This window comes from Hetaerina americana, unplaced genomic scaffold, assembly GCF_022747635.1.
Source record: "Hetaerina americana unplaced genomic scaffold, ioHetAmer1.1.p SCAF_37, whole genome shotgun sequence".
In the NCBI taxonomy this organism is placed as follows: Eukaryota; Metazoa; Arthropoda; class Insecta; order Odonata; family Calopterygidae; genus Hetaerina; species Hetaerina americana.
In genome coordinates this window covers 2,020,249-2,037,531 of record NW_027286952.1, presented here as the reverse complement: position 1 = coordinate 2,037,531, position 17,283 = coordinate 2,020,249, and the positions used below count along the sequence as shown (strand labels likewise).

Below are 17,283 nucleotides of genomic sequence, written 5' to 3'. Positions count from 1 at the left end.
AATGACAAAGAAAGAGGGTAACAATAGAATTTCTAATAACATTAGCAAATGGGCCAGAGGACCTTCATGTTAATCTTTTTTTTGCCCAATATTGTGAATAAAATATTTTAACCTACTATTTTGTATGTACTTTTTATTGTGTAAAAATGATATAAATTGTGTAAAATGATATATGATTTAGACCATGCAGTCTTAACTTAACCTACAGCCTAAGGGGTTGTGGGTTCCGGATCCTGACTGATAAATTTCCTTTCCAGTATCTCCGCTCTTAAAATTCATCAGTAGTCACTGATATATGTTATGTTTTACGGGAGCTCAAATCTCTTCAGACCATGGCTGTTTTGGTTTTGGCAGGCACAGAAAGAGAGCAGCTGACTAACTGAAGGCCATAGACTTAGAACATGCTTGTTTCCTGACTCATGAGAGAAATTTTACATTGTTTTCACTGTGTCAATTGGAATAGAATTAAACATGTTAATATTTCAGCTCCAGCTTACTGAACTGATATCAATGGTTCGAGGGTCAATCTCTGCCCTTTTGAGGAAAACTGTGTCCACACTGATCATTATTGATGTTCATTTGCTGAATGTGGCTGAGGAGACTTTCATCACAGAAATGCCATCTCTTGCTGACTTTCAGTGGTTGTCCAGATTGAGGTAGGTTTTACAAAAATTTATGTTTTCGGAGTTTAAAAAAATTAAGTTCTAAAAATATTTTTATTTTAGGAAGAGATGCTATTGGTTCTTATGTTATCCAGTTCCTTATGTTATCTACCAACATGAAAATATGATGTAAAAAATGCTTATTGTGTGAAATTAAAACAATCTTCTAACTTTATTGGCGACCCATATGGTACTTTTAAATTATGTTATTTTGCTGTTGTGTTAAGTGGTGTGTCAGAATGGATCTTTCCTTCTTTTAAGATTTGAAATCAATGACAAAGACCTCTCTTGGTGTCTGAAACAATTAAGTTAAATTCCAAAGAATCTGTGGGAGATGCCGCAACATTCAATTGCATTCAATTAAGTTAAGGTGAGGTTTAAGAAGAATTATTTTTTGTGAGTAATTAAATGAGTCTAGCGTTTTTTATTTTGTATTTCATTAACTTGGTTGAAAATGTCAACACTTCACAGTTTCTAAACATTGTCTTAGATTGAACGTTTCAAATTGGATTGAAAAATGCCCGTGTTGACACAATTATTTTCCATTACTCCATATGTATTATTATATGCATTTATATTTAAGATCCTCAAGGAGTTATCATTTGGAGAAAAATGATAAAATGGTGTTGTAAAATAGAATATGTTAAAATGGTGGATGATGAAGTATAATGAAAGTTAGGAATTTCTGCACACTTGTAGCAGAATTCTGAAATCTGGAGAATTTCCTTTGTACAGTTGTGCACATTGAACTGTGCATGGTAATTCCTTCACCTCCTGACTGAGAGTTGGCATTCCTTATTATTCTCTCTCCCCCTCTTGCAATAGGAACATCTGCCAACTGATATCAACTTGCTATCCTCCATCATACTCTATCCAATTCCACTCCTCCTCTCAACGCTACCTCTCTTCCTTCAATTATTCCCCTTTTCACTCTTGGCCTAACACGTGTCCCAGCAAGACATCTTTCTCTTTTTGATTTCCCTTAGCAGTTTTCTTCCATTTCCTATTCTCATCATTTTTAAATTTCTCAGTACATCAGTCCCCTTTACAGGGAGCATTTTCCTCTACAACCACTTCAAAACCTTTTAAATAGCTGCTCCATCTTAATTTTTAACTTTCCATATTTTTTCAGAAGTAAGGCACTGTATTTTTTTTGCATTTAGAGTTATGTTTCCTGTTTTTGTGTTTAATTCTTATGCTCTTCCAGCAACCTAAATCACATGTTCATCAAAATTGCAGCATTGCATTTGTACCAATGACAACATTACCCTCAGATTTGCTATCGATTTTGGCCCAAATCTTGTTTTCCGTGAAATGAGCAAATACTTCCAAATATGTGTCCCAACCACTCGCCCAGAGTGAGATCGTATTTATGCAGGGCCAAGCCTGGAATGTTGGGTGTCTAAGATGCGTCAGTTGCTTGTGAAGCGTGCTAGAAAATCAACCAGATCTGGTGGCTAAGGGCTCTCATGAGGGAATGGGCCTTTGTGGCACGCTCCCCTTGGCACTACCAGAAAACCACAACATCTCTCATCCAAAAGTTACTCACAAAGAGTGTGCTGGTCTAAAAGTAGTAGAGTCATTCCCATGAAACTCAAGGAACTCCTAAGAGCATATGTTTCATTTTCCCTAGAAAAATATGGGACTGTTATCAAGAAATGCTAGCCTCTCTATCCCATGAAATTTGGTATTCATGTTTCTGATTTTCTTTTTCATGCTAGTTTTGTTATTGAGGTTATTGGGCATAGATTTTTGTTTATAGTTCAGGAGACCTTCTGTATCTATACTTCCGGTGCTGATGAAATGCCTTTTGATGTATTTTTCAGGTATTACTGGGAGTCGGATGAAATTATTGTCAAAATAGTTCATTGCTCAATGCCTTATGGCTATGAGTATTTGGGGAATTCATCAAGGCTGGTTAAAACTCCCCTGACTGATCGTTGCTTCCACACCATAATGGGAGCATACAGTTTTCATCTCTATGCCTCCCTCTGTGGACCCCCTTCCACTGGGAAAACTGAGACTGCCAAAGAGCTGTGGAAAGCCCTTGCTGTGCAGGGAATAATCTTCAATTGCTCCAAAGCAATGGACTGTGCAGGGATGTGTAAGGTACATGGCTGACACATTCTCGGGGAACATTCATTCATTGATTGTTTTTATTGATAACTAAAGAACATCCTTATTTCTATTGTTCTGATGTGTACAGGACTCAATATTTATGCTGTATAACATATGTCCTTTTCCCAAGCATATGCAAGAGGAAAGTATGTATTTTATTCATGAAAAGATGACTTTGGGGTTTTAATGGAAATAAAATGAAACTAGTCATTTACATTTTCTAAGGAACCATTGAGAAAATATGTAAAATAAAAGTTTATTTAAAATTGAGGGCAGAATAAATAATGTTTTTAAACTTTATATTAATTTTTTGCAAATTAAACATCTCATTCTTATGATAAAGTAAAGAATATAAACAACATTTTGGCTACACAGTCAGGTGAAATGAGTGCGTAACCAGTGAAAACATGCAAATCAGTTTTGACTCAAGACAAAGTTACAATTCTAATGTAGGTAGCACAAGTGCTGGTAATTTATATCGCAGTAACTTATTACTGTTCATTCCATAGCTTGTTGGTGAAACCTATCATTTAGTCAGCATTGTGAAATATATTTATGCATACCATGTAAATGCTTCCTCAATACTTCAATAATATTGGAATGTTCGCATGAACATTCCAATAATTTGCATTGAAATAAAACTCCTTGAAAATTCTGAGGGTACTAGAAAGGTTCTCGGAATCATCATAAATGTCACCGCTAGTGCTGGGAGTTTCTCACGAGGTAATAGGTAATCCTTCATGAGTTAACATGTTCTGGGAAGAGATCTGTAGTGCGGATGCCTCTCTGTTGTCTCCATGTAGTGATTTGTGAAAATGGAAAATATTGAGATTCAAGCAGTGATTAAATACTTTGTAAAGAAAGATATGAAAGCAAAGGAAATTCATACCGACACTCAGAACACCCTGGGGGACTCTGCTCCATCAAAGTCAGCTGTTGCCAAGTTGATAAATGAGTTTAAATTTGGTGGGGATAGCTTAGATGATGATCTGCATTGTGGTCGGCGAACATGTGCCACTACCCCAGAAATTATTGCAAAAGTGCATAAAATGATCATGGAGGATCGCCAACTGAAAGTGTGAGGAATCGCTAAAGCTGTAGGAATGTCATCTGAACGAGTATATCACATTTTAATGGTGGAATCAGATATGAGAAATCATCTGCTAGATGGGTCTCTTTATGCAGGATCACAGATGCACCAGAATAGAAATTTCCAAACAATGTTTGACCGATTTTAAGAGTAACCAACAAGATATTCTGCTCTGGCTTGTGACCACAGATGAAACTTGAGTCCACTAATATACTTCAGAGGCAAGACAGCAGTGGAGACAAAGCAGTGGAAACTTGTTGATTGACCACCACCAAAGAAAGCAAAGGCAATATGGTCGGCGGGAAAAGTGTGAATGTGATGTGTGTGATGACTTAGTTTTCTGGGATGCAAAAGGGATTCTGCTGATGGATTTTCTTCCCACTGATCTAAAATTTCCTGGACAATACTACACTCACCTCCTGGACCAATTACAGCAAAAGATCTACCCAAAAAAGCCAGATTTGGCAAAGAAGAAAGTCATCTTTCATCAAGACAAAGCACGCCCACACACAAGTATCATTGCCATGGCAAAAGTACGTGAACTAAGGTAGGAATTGTTGCCAGACCTGCCGTGTTTGCCTGATTTGGCTCCATCAGATTTCAATTTCTTCCCCAAGTGCAAAATTTTCCTCAGTCGGTGGAGATTCTCCTCAAACAAAGAACTAACAGCCAAAGTAGACAAAAAGGTATTTTGCAGGCCTAAAGAACTCATAATTTTTTAGATTTGTTAGATTAGATTAGTTCTGCTAAGCTCCAATGTTGTGCAACCATAATGCCTTCTTCCTGTTTGTTGCATAGAGGCAGCCCAACAATCCCCACATTATAGACAGTGTGGTCAACTCTCATCAAGCTGGTTGGCTTCATTCACTTTGATCAAAGGCCTTAAAGTTCCTGCTATCGACAGGGTATGGCAGCTCTCCATAATGAATGTATCTTTCTTTGTCGTGTACTCTTACGGTTGGACTTTGGAGTCTGGCAGGCATGTCTCCTCCTCCATGGTACCCTGTGTATTCACTCTTGAGGGCACTAGAGGGTATTGTTAATCTTTTGATAAGGGTCTTTTGGCTTCCCAAAATGGTATAGTGCCTTCTCAATAAAAACTAATGTTTATAATTCCCATGCTGATCCTCGTAATTCTATTGCTGATTCTATATTTGTGAAAATAAATATTGAAACAATAAAATGTTCATAACTTTGATAACAATTGATGCATTTCAATTTTTAAATATTTATAACATACAATCCATTAAGAGTGACAATAATTCTGACCTGCAGTATTTTCCATTCTCCTTCATTTTAGTTACTTAAGGGTTTGTCTGCCACTGGAGCTTGGGTATGCTTTGATGAATTCGACAGAGTTGAGCCGAATGTCCTTTCTGTGATGGCCCAGCACCTGTCAAGTATCCAGAATGCAATCAAGGAAAATTCTTCCGAATTGAATCTCAATGGAAATATCCTGGCATTTAATCCTACCTGCTATGTGTGCATCACCATGACATCAGGGAGACAAGATAGGGATGTACAGATCCCAGAAAATCTCAAGGTGACTGAATATGCATGAATATAATAAAACAAAATAAAGCATATTCATTAGCAATTCATTAGTAAAACATCATCCCTTTTCTCTTTTTTAAAATAAGTATTTCAAATTCTCTTATTGTCATCTTTTGAATGCTCCTCTCTTAAATCACCTCACTCCCTCATGAGGGAGCATATGTAAAGTAATCTACTATATTTGTAAATTTGATGGAGCCCATACAATTATGTTATCACAATTATTGTTTTATGGTGAATAAATCTGTCTATCAAATGCCCAATTTTTGTCAATAGTCATTTACATACAAATCATTGGCAGTTAACTGTGTCATGGTCATGTTTCATTATATCAAGGTTCAAGTCATGTTCACTGCATAAGGATTTCATTATTTTTTATCTTTACGTAATGATGACAATGTGAATTATGCGATACTTTATTCTCTAACATGTAACTTGTGCCACCTTTTTATTGCTTGGTTAGTTACATGTGTGGAGTGCTTCGATGCACATGGATTGAATGGTGAATATATTCAGTGCTTATGTGCTTTCATTGCCTTCAAGGCTTTCTTCCGCCCTGTGGCCATGGTGATGCCTGACATTGCCTTGGTTGCTGAAGTGGTTCTTGTGTCCAAAGGTTTCTCAACTGCCAGAGAATTGGCATGGAAGGTGATTGCCTTTCACTCATTTTGTGCCACACAACTATCCCTGCAGGATCATTATGACTTTGGCAAGTATTTTTTTACTACCTAATAGCACTCTTGTTAATCCAACAATGTGCAAGTTATGTAATGTGCAAATGGAAGTGCATAATTGTAATCATATTCAATCAAACAGTCATGTAGTAAATATTGAACTGAACTCTGAATGAAAGCATTTACTGGATCTGGGCCAAAAATAAGTAGAATTGGTCCAGGGAAAAAATGTATTGCTGATTAATGTACAAATTACTAAAATGCCTCACAATAGAACTCTTTTGAATTGACGCACAGATGTCAACACCTGTGCCAGTCACGGTAAGCTTCCTGGAAGGTGTTGTCTGTGGGAACCTAATTCTGGCACCTCGTTGTGCTCTCTTTGACATTATCCACTATTCCAAAATGGTAACCTTCAAAGTTCCTTATCTTTAATAGGAAATAATGCCACTCATAATGGTATTATCTAAAAAAAATCTACCCAAAAAAATTGGGGTCACTTTCATGGGGGTCCAAGAGGGCAAGCGAGATTTTCACACCAACAGCCTGCTGATCTTCAGACAGCACCTTGGGGACCTTTTGGCGCACACCTTTTTCATGGCTAAATGGCACCTGACTCATTTCTATAGGTTAACCGAAGGAAACGTTGGATAGTAAAGGAGGTCAGTGACCTTGATTTGTTAAATGGGAGGGGGTGAATATATCATGGCAGAGAAGATTTTGGCCTGGAACTGCTAGGACCTCTGGCTGTCTCTCTTATAGTGGCCTTGTCACGTCACCATTCATGTCGCCAGAGGGATACATATTTTCCATAAAAATACATTCACTTGGCTCTCTTAACAAAAAGCACAACCCATATTCGGGCATCAGAGTCCTCCCCTCTTCACTTCTACATACTTCATTCCATCCAACATTCATATCCTATTCCTGCCCTTTCCTTGTTTGCCTAACATTCTCCCCTCACTCACAGTCATCAACATCCCAATGCCAATAAATAATCTTTGCATCCATTTTTCCTGCCTCCTTGTGATCTCCGCAACTACATTTCAAAAGGCTCCAACCTACGTTCATCGTCCTGCTTCAATGACCTTGTTTCCATGCTATACAAAACTACAATACACATCAAAGTTTTAGCAAGCCATTTCTCAATTGTGACTAACAATAGTATCCATATTATTATTATTATTATTATTCCTTTGTTATTAATCCTTTATTATTATTTTTTTTATTATTGTTCATTAGGCATGAGGCCCATCAAGGAGACAGTAACTGTTGCTGGTAATCTTAAAGCGCAGTTTCCATTGAAGGATGAAAGGGCACTTATATTGAGGTCTCTCAAGGACACCAACTTCTCAAAGCTGACTCAACCAGACCTACTCATTTGTGAGAACGTAATTGTGAAGCTATTCCCAGATATTGAACCTTATCCTCTTGAATGTGAACAGTTTATGACCATGGTAAAAGAGGTATGTACTACTCTGTTCATACTTGTATTTAAGAAATTGTCTGCATGCAATTGATTCTGGAGTGAGTTGTTGATGAATCTTCATCAGGTGCGATGGTGCACTTTTAAGATTTACCTAAGTGAGCATTTTCAGAACCATATGCTGTCAATTTTTCATAGAATCGAGTAATCTACAATTTAGGTTAAATCAGCAGCTATGGTGACATTTTCCAAAATTAAGTAAAAATAGTGCACAAAAGGAGTTATGCTCCTGGTAATTATACAGAGTTTAAATTTAAATAACATAAATTTAAAAATTTTACAAATTGTTAGATTTCAATAGCTTTACAATACATAGGCAATAATACCTTGACTACAATTTTTGGTTGTGGAAACATCCTGTACTAAAAAATTTTTTTAATAATTGCTGCCGTGATTAAAAATGAAATAATGCTTGAAAAATAAATTCAAATTCTATTTGATGCAAGAATACACATTTGATTGGAAAAGTAAGTCAGTTTTAAGTGAGAAAAGTAACTTTTTAAATGATAGGTGAACAGGAAATATATGAAATAAGTAGTTCAATTTAAGTTCAGGTATTTAATTAGTTAGATTCAAAATTACTAATGTCCATCAACATATTGTATATTCCCAATTCCACCCATATTTTCTGCAAATATTTAAGTATTGTGTACCATCCATTTTTGCAATAAATAGGTATTTAAGTATTAATTGATTAAATTTCATGATCACTTGTGAAAAGAGTCTAAGTGAATATGATCATTTCCTGATACATATTTATTTCTTGAGGTAATTAAAATACTCTGAATTGACATCTTCAATTTCAAGTAATTGCAACTTAAATTGAACAGCCATCATAAATGCAATTATTTTGGTTACTCATCGTATTTCTTGCTTCCTTTTAAGCATATGTAAAAAAATGAAAGTTAAATCTCAAAACAAATCAAAGCTAAATTGAAACCATTTTACCATTTCATGTCTATCTCCAAGATATAAGTTGATTAAAGTTACATCATTTTATACTGATTAGTTGGTCTAAAGAGAAGATACAAGTTCAGTCATTTTATCTTTCTTAATATTCACCTTTTGAATTTAATTGTGAACATGAAGGCCAGTGGACACAGGGAATCTTCAAGTTACGCAACCCTCAACTTAAACCCTCAGCATAAATCCCCAGTTAGATAAGTGGCCACTGCCCTAGAAGATGAAACTCTCTTTTAGCAGTATCTGAACACTAATGCAACAAAAATCTAATGTGCATGTATTTGCAGTCAGCCACAATGTGTAAATGCATTAAAAGTATCACAGAATCAGGGGAGAGGTATTTAAACAAACTTAGATGATAAGAGGGGGGTAAAATAAGTCCTTAGAAAAAAGTAGAAAAAAACATTTTTTTGGGCAAATATTTTTATATTTTTCAACACAATCTCCTTTCAACGCTATACATTTGTCTAATCCTTTTTCCAATTTTTTTAAGCCATCTAAACAGTAGAATTATGGAAATTCCTCAAAATAGGTATTTGTTTGATCAATTGCTTCCTTGTTAGACGTGAATTTTCGTTTGCCAAGCCATTTCTTCAAGTCTGGAAATAAGAAATAGTCACTGGGGGCCAAATCTGGTGAATACGGTGGATGTTGTAATAATTGGAACTTTAATTCCATAATTTTGGCCAGCGCAACTGCACAGGTGTGCACCCGTGCATTGTCTTGATGAAAGAGAATCTTTTTTTTTTCATATGAGGAAGCTTTTCCTTGATTTCTTTGCTCAGCCATTCCAATAATGACGCATAATACTCTCCTGTTATCGTTGCTCCCTTTTTCAAGTAATCAATGCAGATGATTCTGCAAGCATTGCAAAAGACTGTGGCCTTAACCTTACCGGCCGACTTTACCGTCTTCCCCTTATTCAGAGATGGTTCGCCTTCAAAAATCCACTGTTTTGACTGTAGCTTTGTCTCTGGAGTGTAGTGGTGTATCCATGTTACATCAACAGTTATATATCAATGGAGAAACTCATCAGGATTGTGACGGAAAAGCACCAAAACAACCTTGGAGTCGGCCACACGATTGCATTTATTCTCCACTGTGAGTAAACGTGGCACCCATCTTGCCGGGATTTTTTTCATGCCCAATTTTTCGTGCAAAATTGAAGCAACTGTACCTTGTGATAGGCCCATGGCTTTTACTGTTTTGTGCACTTTGAGACGTCGATCCCTTAAAATCATATTGTGGATTTTGTCAATCATTTCGGGGGTAGACGCTTTCACAGGGCATCCGAATCTGCATGCATCTTTTTTGGATGTGCAACCAGGTTTAAACTCATTAACCCAATTGTAAACGGTTGCAAACACATGAGCAGATGTGCCATGAACTTTGTCCAACTCAGCTTTGATTACTTTTGGCGTCAACCCTTTCAAATACAATCAATCAGTGTTTAATCATTGCTTGAAACTCTTTTTTATCCATTTTTATAGACAAATAAATGCTGTTTTCTTCAATCGATGACAAAAATGAAACTATATGACGGATACAGCTGAAACTTTCATAGCTGACTAGTTAGGAGTGTTACTTAATAGAAAAAATTAATGTCAATACTAAAAGCGCCATATCTTGGATTTTCTTTGGACTTGTTGTACGACCCTTGTATTTGGAAAATACTATTTTGATTTCATGGATTATTGCAGGATTTTTGTCAAATGATGCAGAAATAATTATGATAAGCATTACTTGGTTACACCTTTGCATCATGCTCACCTTAATTCCCTGACCTCACCGCTGAAGAAGATGGTCAACGTCTCATGCAAGTTCAAGTCCCTCCCTTCAATTTCTGTACGCTTCTCCTTAGGACCTGGTGTACTTGAAAAACTATGAAAGGGAAAGAGATACGGGTAGGATAGAAAGAATTTGGAGAGGAATTATATTGTTAAAACTTTAGGCTAGCAAATTTAGGCATAGAGAGAGAATATGACATAGGTGATGATAGCTTAGGTCGAGGCTTACTTGATGGCAAGAGGGTAAGGGCATTGAGGAAATTGAAGGCCATGAGGATGGACAACATTCCTGTGGAACTACTTAAAAGTTTGGGAAATTGTAGGAGGAAGAGTTTTTATGGACTAATTTGTAGCATTTATGAGGAAGATCAACGGAAAGAAAAATGAAGGATAATGAGGCCAATGCTACTTTTATGGGTGTTTAAAACATGTTTGGGTGTAATATTAAGGGTTGATTTAAAATCTGAAATCTGATCAATTATCAAATAATTAAAGTTTGCTTATCAATGCTGCTGTCATGGAATACCCAGTAGTGAACTCATGGGGCCACTTCGATATCCATTAACAGAGTATCTGCAATCAATATGGAATACTCATTAGAAGAGTTCTTATAAAAGTTATTTTATACAAATTGTACATAGCCTAGTAATTTGGCCAGGTGTCTTCATCTTGGTATTCGCACTAATTCTGCTGTGAGACTCATGACTAAATTTGAATAGTTTGGAATTTGGTAAACTAAATCAATGCAGAGAATTTCACAAGCATCATGCATTTCCCAATTTATTGATGTGAAATAGTATTTTGTTCAATTGCATCTATTAAACCAATTAAATTAAATTAAAATTAAATGGTTATTGGGAATATATCTTACGATGCATGCATGGAAATCATATGCATAATACTCAGCCTAAAGCAGATTTTTCCCCCTTACCTAAATCGCTTGATCTCCCACTCCTTTTCCTCACCTTCCCCACTACTTAGCTCGATGGCATGCCTGATGACTCCCCTGAGATAAGTTAGAGAGGTCCCTCTGGGGAGGTAGTGTGTGTGATTCAAACATTGGGGGAGGCAGTTTTTTTTCCATGTGCCATCTTAATAATTCATTTTATGCATCATAATTTATTCATTAGTTAGTAAAATGACCTTTTGGTTAATTTCATCTCTTTTTGCAGGTCTGTGTGGAAATGAAATTGCTTCCAGTTGATTCATTTGTTAAAAATATTCTCCAAATCAACCAAGTAATGAATCAGTGGCATGGATTAATGATTGTAGGGGACACAATGAGTGGAAAAACAACTGCTTTAAGGGTAAGTGACTGAAGTACGTTGTTCTATTGAAGAATTGTTCTCAGTTACTGAATTAGTCAATGGATCCATGAAGATTTGTCATAAAAAATTTAACAAAAATATATTGATGTTAAAGTAAGTACAGTTTATTCCCATTTGGAGATTCCTTGATAGCATTCTTCTTTGTAAGTAGGCCACTCTTTCAGTTCCCTTTCACAACACATTTAAAGAATTACAGTTGACACTGCTAATTCTTTTCAACAGAATTCATAAATAAACACATACGAGACAGCATATTTGAAAAACCTATGTGAAAAGATACTTTCTTACATAAAAGATCATATTACTTCAAACCATGTTTATTTTAGGTAAAGAGCTATAATACCTGGTTTAAGGCCATTGTAAATGCACAAATATCCCATTTTATTTGTTATGATGAACAAGACAAATTTTAAATGCAAAATTTGTTGGTTTTGAATATGCTGGTGGCCATGTCATCAGAATAGTTTGAATCAGGCATTTTGTGCCGTTAAAAGTGAGGCATTTTGTATAATGTCAACCACAGAGGAGCATGTAAAAGGCGAGTGTCAACTTTAAAATGCTCAGGTATCTCCAAGTGGTTAACAAAAATCCTCAAATGAAATGTTTAGGCAAATTAGTAGTGGAGTAGTTGCTCCTCTAGGCATTAAATATTATTAATGTTTCAGGCTGTTATTATTTAGTATTTATATTTTGTACTGACCACAAATTCAGGGCTCACAGGAAGTTTCCTGGCTGCTGAGAAGGTTCATGTACCAGGGGGAAATGTATGTCCTGGGACAATACACGCGGTGGCCTGCATTCCAGGGGCAAGTCGTTTGCGACATATCCGAGTATTCCACGCAGTTGGCAAGGGACGCGCGATGGCAATGTGACACCCCCTTCCCCTCCGCTATTGGCGTGCCGAGGTCGCCTCCACCTTTCGCGTGAAATTACGTCATTGAAAACGTGATTTCCTAGCAATGCAATACCCCATTGGCAGTTACCAGGATCTAAACTTTTATTCATATCTAGATTTCATTAACAATAGCCATAACTTTGTCAATTTTTGTCATCATTCACAACTTAATCCGCCATATTGTAAATTTTATCCCTAACAACAACTAGGCAAATCTGGTAAAGGATATTCATTTTAGTTTATTTGTATAGCTGCAATAAAAATATATAATTACAATTATAAATGAAAAGAATTATGATTTTTTTGCTAAGCGTTAAATCTTTAAGATCAAGGGGCTTTGTAGTAAATTATATTATGATAACTGGTGCTTCTAACGGATTAAATTGAATAGAATTAGTTGAATTTAATGGACCAAAAATCTTAATAAGAGGTGTTGTAATGCATCTTGAGTACCAGCTATTGCAATTTTGCATAGTTTTTAATGAGATAATCTGTACAAGTTACGACATATGTATGATATTCTATAGTGAAATTATAATTAGATACTATCCTTTCATAGTCCTCAATATCCTTAATTGATGTTACAGTTGAGCTCTAACATTCGAAACATTAGAAAGACTAAGCACTATTATGACTTGAAACAACCCAACACTTTTTCTTGACAGTAAAAGGCGTCTTGATTTCAAAATCAAACCAATCACACTTATGAACAAAATACTCCAGACCACGAGTCATTAACAAGACAAATGTATACTCATCCATAGTAATAAATCTATCATTACGGTTAATAAATAGCTGAAGAGTAGTAACAGCTTTATATTCAGTCCATTTATTATCAGGAGGAATCAAGCTTACTGTAAAAAGTTCACGTTTGCTTATCCCAAGTCGCGAGAGAAACTAGGAGATCATTTATACCTGGTTTTTCATTTTTTCGTAAATTTATCCAAGTATTCACAGGAGCATAGTAGGGCTGATACATAGTCAATAGTGCTGTTAGTTAAATATTTTAGCTAGGTAATTTAAACATGGCTGAGAATATTAGTTCGACTTACCAAGATCCAAATAATCATGATGCTCGTCTTTGTAGAGAGCACTGGTTGGCTTCCAGGCGGAAGTTCTTAGATCAAATGATGACGATGATGGTCGTCTTTGTAGGGAGCACTGGTTGGCTGTGGAAGTTATCGGATCAATTGTCGAGATTGCAATAAATGTTTCCATCTTCGTTCGGTATTTATAATGGAAAAATTTCCTCCTACTCCTCAACGGATATTCTCCTCTGTTCAAATAATGGAGTTATAGACCATTTTAGATAGTCATCTTCAGAGTATAGGGGTCGCACCCGTGGTATGAGGTGATTGATTTTATACTCAATGGGTCACCAATCATTTACTCATTAACATTCAAATTTAAACTACATTTTTATCTCTTCAAATAAAGAAGATATGGAGCCAAATGCCCAAAAATTTCGGGTTTTTTGGCCCTAGGGCCGTTTGTCCAATCGGTCTGAAAATTTGAGAAAATAATCAGTACTATGTACTGAGTACACTCTTGATCGAACCCCTAAGGGGTAAATAAGGGGTATCCTGACGAAAATGATAATCCCGACCCTGAAAACCCTTGGATACTCTGAAAAGGGTCTCCGGTTTTCTCGCCGGGATTCGAAGGTGACCCATCCTTATATTTGCTCGGTTCTAGATCTAATAGAAAAAATAGAAAAGATCCGAAAAACTTAGTTTTATGGATCAAAATTACCTCCCTGCTGCATATTTCCGTCGGTGTCCGAGTCTCTGAAGATTCTTCCAGAATTCAGGCAGAATTCACTTGTTAAGGACCTACTCGGTGATTCAGTTGGGCCGATGGCCTGGGACTAGTTACCAAGCCACTGACAACTTAACGACGACGAAGATGTCTTGCCGTTTTTTAGGCGGCTTTTTTATTTCAGAGATCGCCTTATTTGGGCTTTTGCTCTGTGTCCTGTGTATTTTTTCCGTCTTTTCCTGGACTACCAATCCAGCGTCGTTTTTATTTCCCTTTTCCTTTTTTTTAATTTTCATTATATTCATTATTTATATATTATTTATTATTTTTTTCCGTATGTGTTAGGGGTTTAACACCATGTTTGGTCTTTTGTACTTATCGTATGGACCAATTTTGTTGATTTTAGTGTATGTCATAGCTTCGTTAGAATTTCCTTTCAGTTTTTCGAAGTAATTCTTAGTTTGCCTCAGTAAAAAGTTGTGTAGTGTCTCTATGTCTATTATTTTGTATATATTTTCGTTTTTCTCCCACGGAGGGAGTCCAAGGGCCAGTCTTAGTATTTTCCTTTCAGTGGTTTTTAATTTTTCCATTTGGGATCTACTCACTAGCCCCGTCCATGCAGGTGAGGCGTAGGTTAGGATTGGTCTTATAGTGGTTTTGTAGATTAATAATTTTATTTCCTGAGGGGTGGCGTTATTTCTTAGAATTTTTGCCAGTTGTGATGTTTGTATGGCCGCTTTTTGTCTTATTTCCTTAATATGGCTGTTAAAGTTTAATTTATCGTCAATGACAACTCCGAGGTATTTTATGGTGTTACTCCATTCAATCGGCTGCTCTCTGATCCTGATGCATTCGCAAGTAGTTTTTGTAGTTCTAGGGGGCGTGAATAGTATGGCTTTTGTCTTGTTTGTATTTATATGCAGTTTCCATTTTTTATACCATTTCACTATTTCATCCAGTGCATCTTGCGCTCTTTCTTGCATCGAGCTAATATTTTTTCCTTTAACAAGGATTGCAGCGTCGTCCGCGTATAGGGCAATTATGCTACGCCAGTCATTTCTGTTTCTTGGGAAATCGGCTGTATATATATTGAAGAGGAGGGGGCCTAGTATGGAGCCTTGTGGAACGCCGGCTTTGGCACTTGTGCTAGTACTTGTTTCTTCCCCCCATTTTACTTTAAAGGTTCTTCCGTTTAAGTAGGAAGTCGTCCACTTTACTGTCCATTTCGGGAATTTCCACTTTTCCATTTTGTGTATAAGTCCCAATGCCATACCTTATCAAAAGCCTTTGATAGGTCTAGGAAGATACCAATGGTTCGTTCTTTTTTGTTAAAAGCGTCGCTGATGAAATCTGTGATTCTGTGAATTTGCTGGTCGGTGGAGTAGCCCTGGCGGAAACCAAACTGCTCTTTCGGAATTACTTCGTTCATTTCCACATGTCTCCTAATATGTGGTGCAACTACCCTTTCTAATAGCTTACCGAGGTTGGAGAGGAGGGATATCGGTCTTAGGTGTTCTTCTATTATGGTTTTTCCCCCCTTTTTAGGGATGCATCTGATTAGTGCCTCCTTCCATTTTTTTTGGGTAGTATCCCAAGCAGATTGAGGCGTTGAAAATTAATGCGGCTCTGCGCCGACTTATATACTGCTTAGAAGGTTGAGTGGAAAGGGAAACAGCTGGGGTGAGGAATGGGCGTGCATCACCCATCCCCTAGGTAACACTTTTCGATATGTCTTTCGCTTGTCCTCCACCTCATCCCACTAAAAATGTGTAACTTTTGAGGTGGGTTGTTATACGGGTCATTTGCAGCTATGGTTGCGTAATTTTGACCACGCCAAATTAATCTGGACTAAAATTGATGATGATACAAATTTGAATGGAAGTTTTATCGCAAAAATTGACAAAGTTATGGCTATTGTTAATGAAATCTAGATATGAATAAAAGTTTAGATCCTTGTAACTGCCAATGGGATATTGCATCGCTAGGGAATCACGTTTTCATGACGTAATGTCACGTGAAAGGTGGAGGCGACCTCGGCACGCCAATAGCGGAGGGGAAGGGGGTGTCACATTGCCATCGCGCGTCCCTTGCCAACTGCGTGGAATTCTCGGATATGTCGCAAACGGCTTGCCCCTGGAAGGCAGGCCACCGCGTGTATTGTCCCAGGACATACATTTCTCCCCTGCTCATACAAGCTTCAGTGTATTGGCAATGTTTTCTAGACATCTGCAAATGCTGTAATTGTTTATTTCAATAGTATAACAATAAAAAAGTATTTGTATTAATTAATTATTTAATTCCACGGTGGGGAGTTTTATTTTCACATAGGTAAGTCTTTAGAATTTTTACAGGGCTTCCAAATAAATGAACGTATATCATGACATTGTTAGTTAGTTTAACATCAGATAAATGAGTGTGTACCTGTGCAAATTACACCAGTCTGTGCCTCTGTTGGTTAGATAGACCTCTCCTAATACTAAGCTCAGTAGTATGTGAAATTCACATGTCAGAGTAGTAAGGGGGGCCAGTTTCTTTCCCTGTGGTTTCCCATGAATATCAGCACCCTGAAAAATCACACGGCTTGGATGAAAAGATGAGGGCACCTAGAAGCATCCAGCCACTCTGCAATCAAGCAACCTGGTGCCTCTGGTCAGTAGTCCTGTGCTTGGCCCAAACCCCCTCACTCTTTTATTTTAATAACAAATATTTAAGTTTGATGGAATAATGATCAAAAAGTGAATAGCCCAACCAGAATTTATGTTTTTGAACATTATCATAGATTACCTTTTGTGTGATTTATTTCTGCATTCCAAATGAAGGAATTTGGGATTTAGCCTCAGCCTCCCCTATTTTGTTTGATTACTGGGTTTTTCCATTTCTGCTCATAGTATCCTGATAGACACCAGGAAATAGGGATGGTTATTCATGCCCTGATGCACCAATTTCATATTTTATAGTTTGAAGTTAC

At 36.9% G+C, this 17,283-nt stretch overlaps 1 protein-coding gene across 1 annotated transcript in view; it reads left to right on the top strand.

Moving 5' to 3' along the window:
- Positions 1–471: 471 nt before the first annotated feature.
- Positions 472–17,283, top strand: part of LOC139691497 (dynein axonemal heavy chain 3-like) — a 69,427-nt gene continuing 52,615 nt past the window's right edge. Inside the window, exons 1-8 of the mRNA XM_071589347.1 lie at positions 472–656; positions 2,489–2,771; positions 2,869–2,926; positions 4,669–4,868; positions 5,171–5,413; positions 5,968–6,133; positions 7,341–7,564; positions 11,507–11,641. Of these exons, the coding sequence (XP_071445448.1) occupies positions 472–656; positions 2,489–2,771; positions 2,869–2,926; positions 4,669–4,868; positions 5,171–5,413; positions 5,968–6,133; positions 7,341–7,564; positions 11,507–11,641 (1,494 nt within the window). The remainder of the gene's footprint in view (positions 657–2,488; positions 2,772–2,868; positions 2,927–4,668; positions 4,869–5,170; positions 5,414–5,967; positions 6,134–7,340; positions 7,565–11,506; positions 11,642–17,283) is intronic.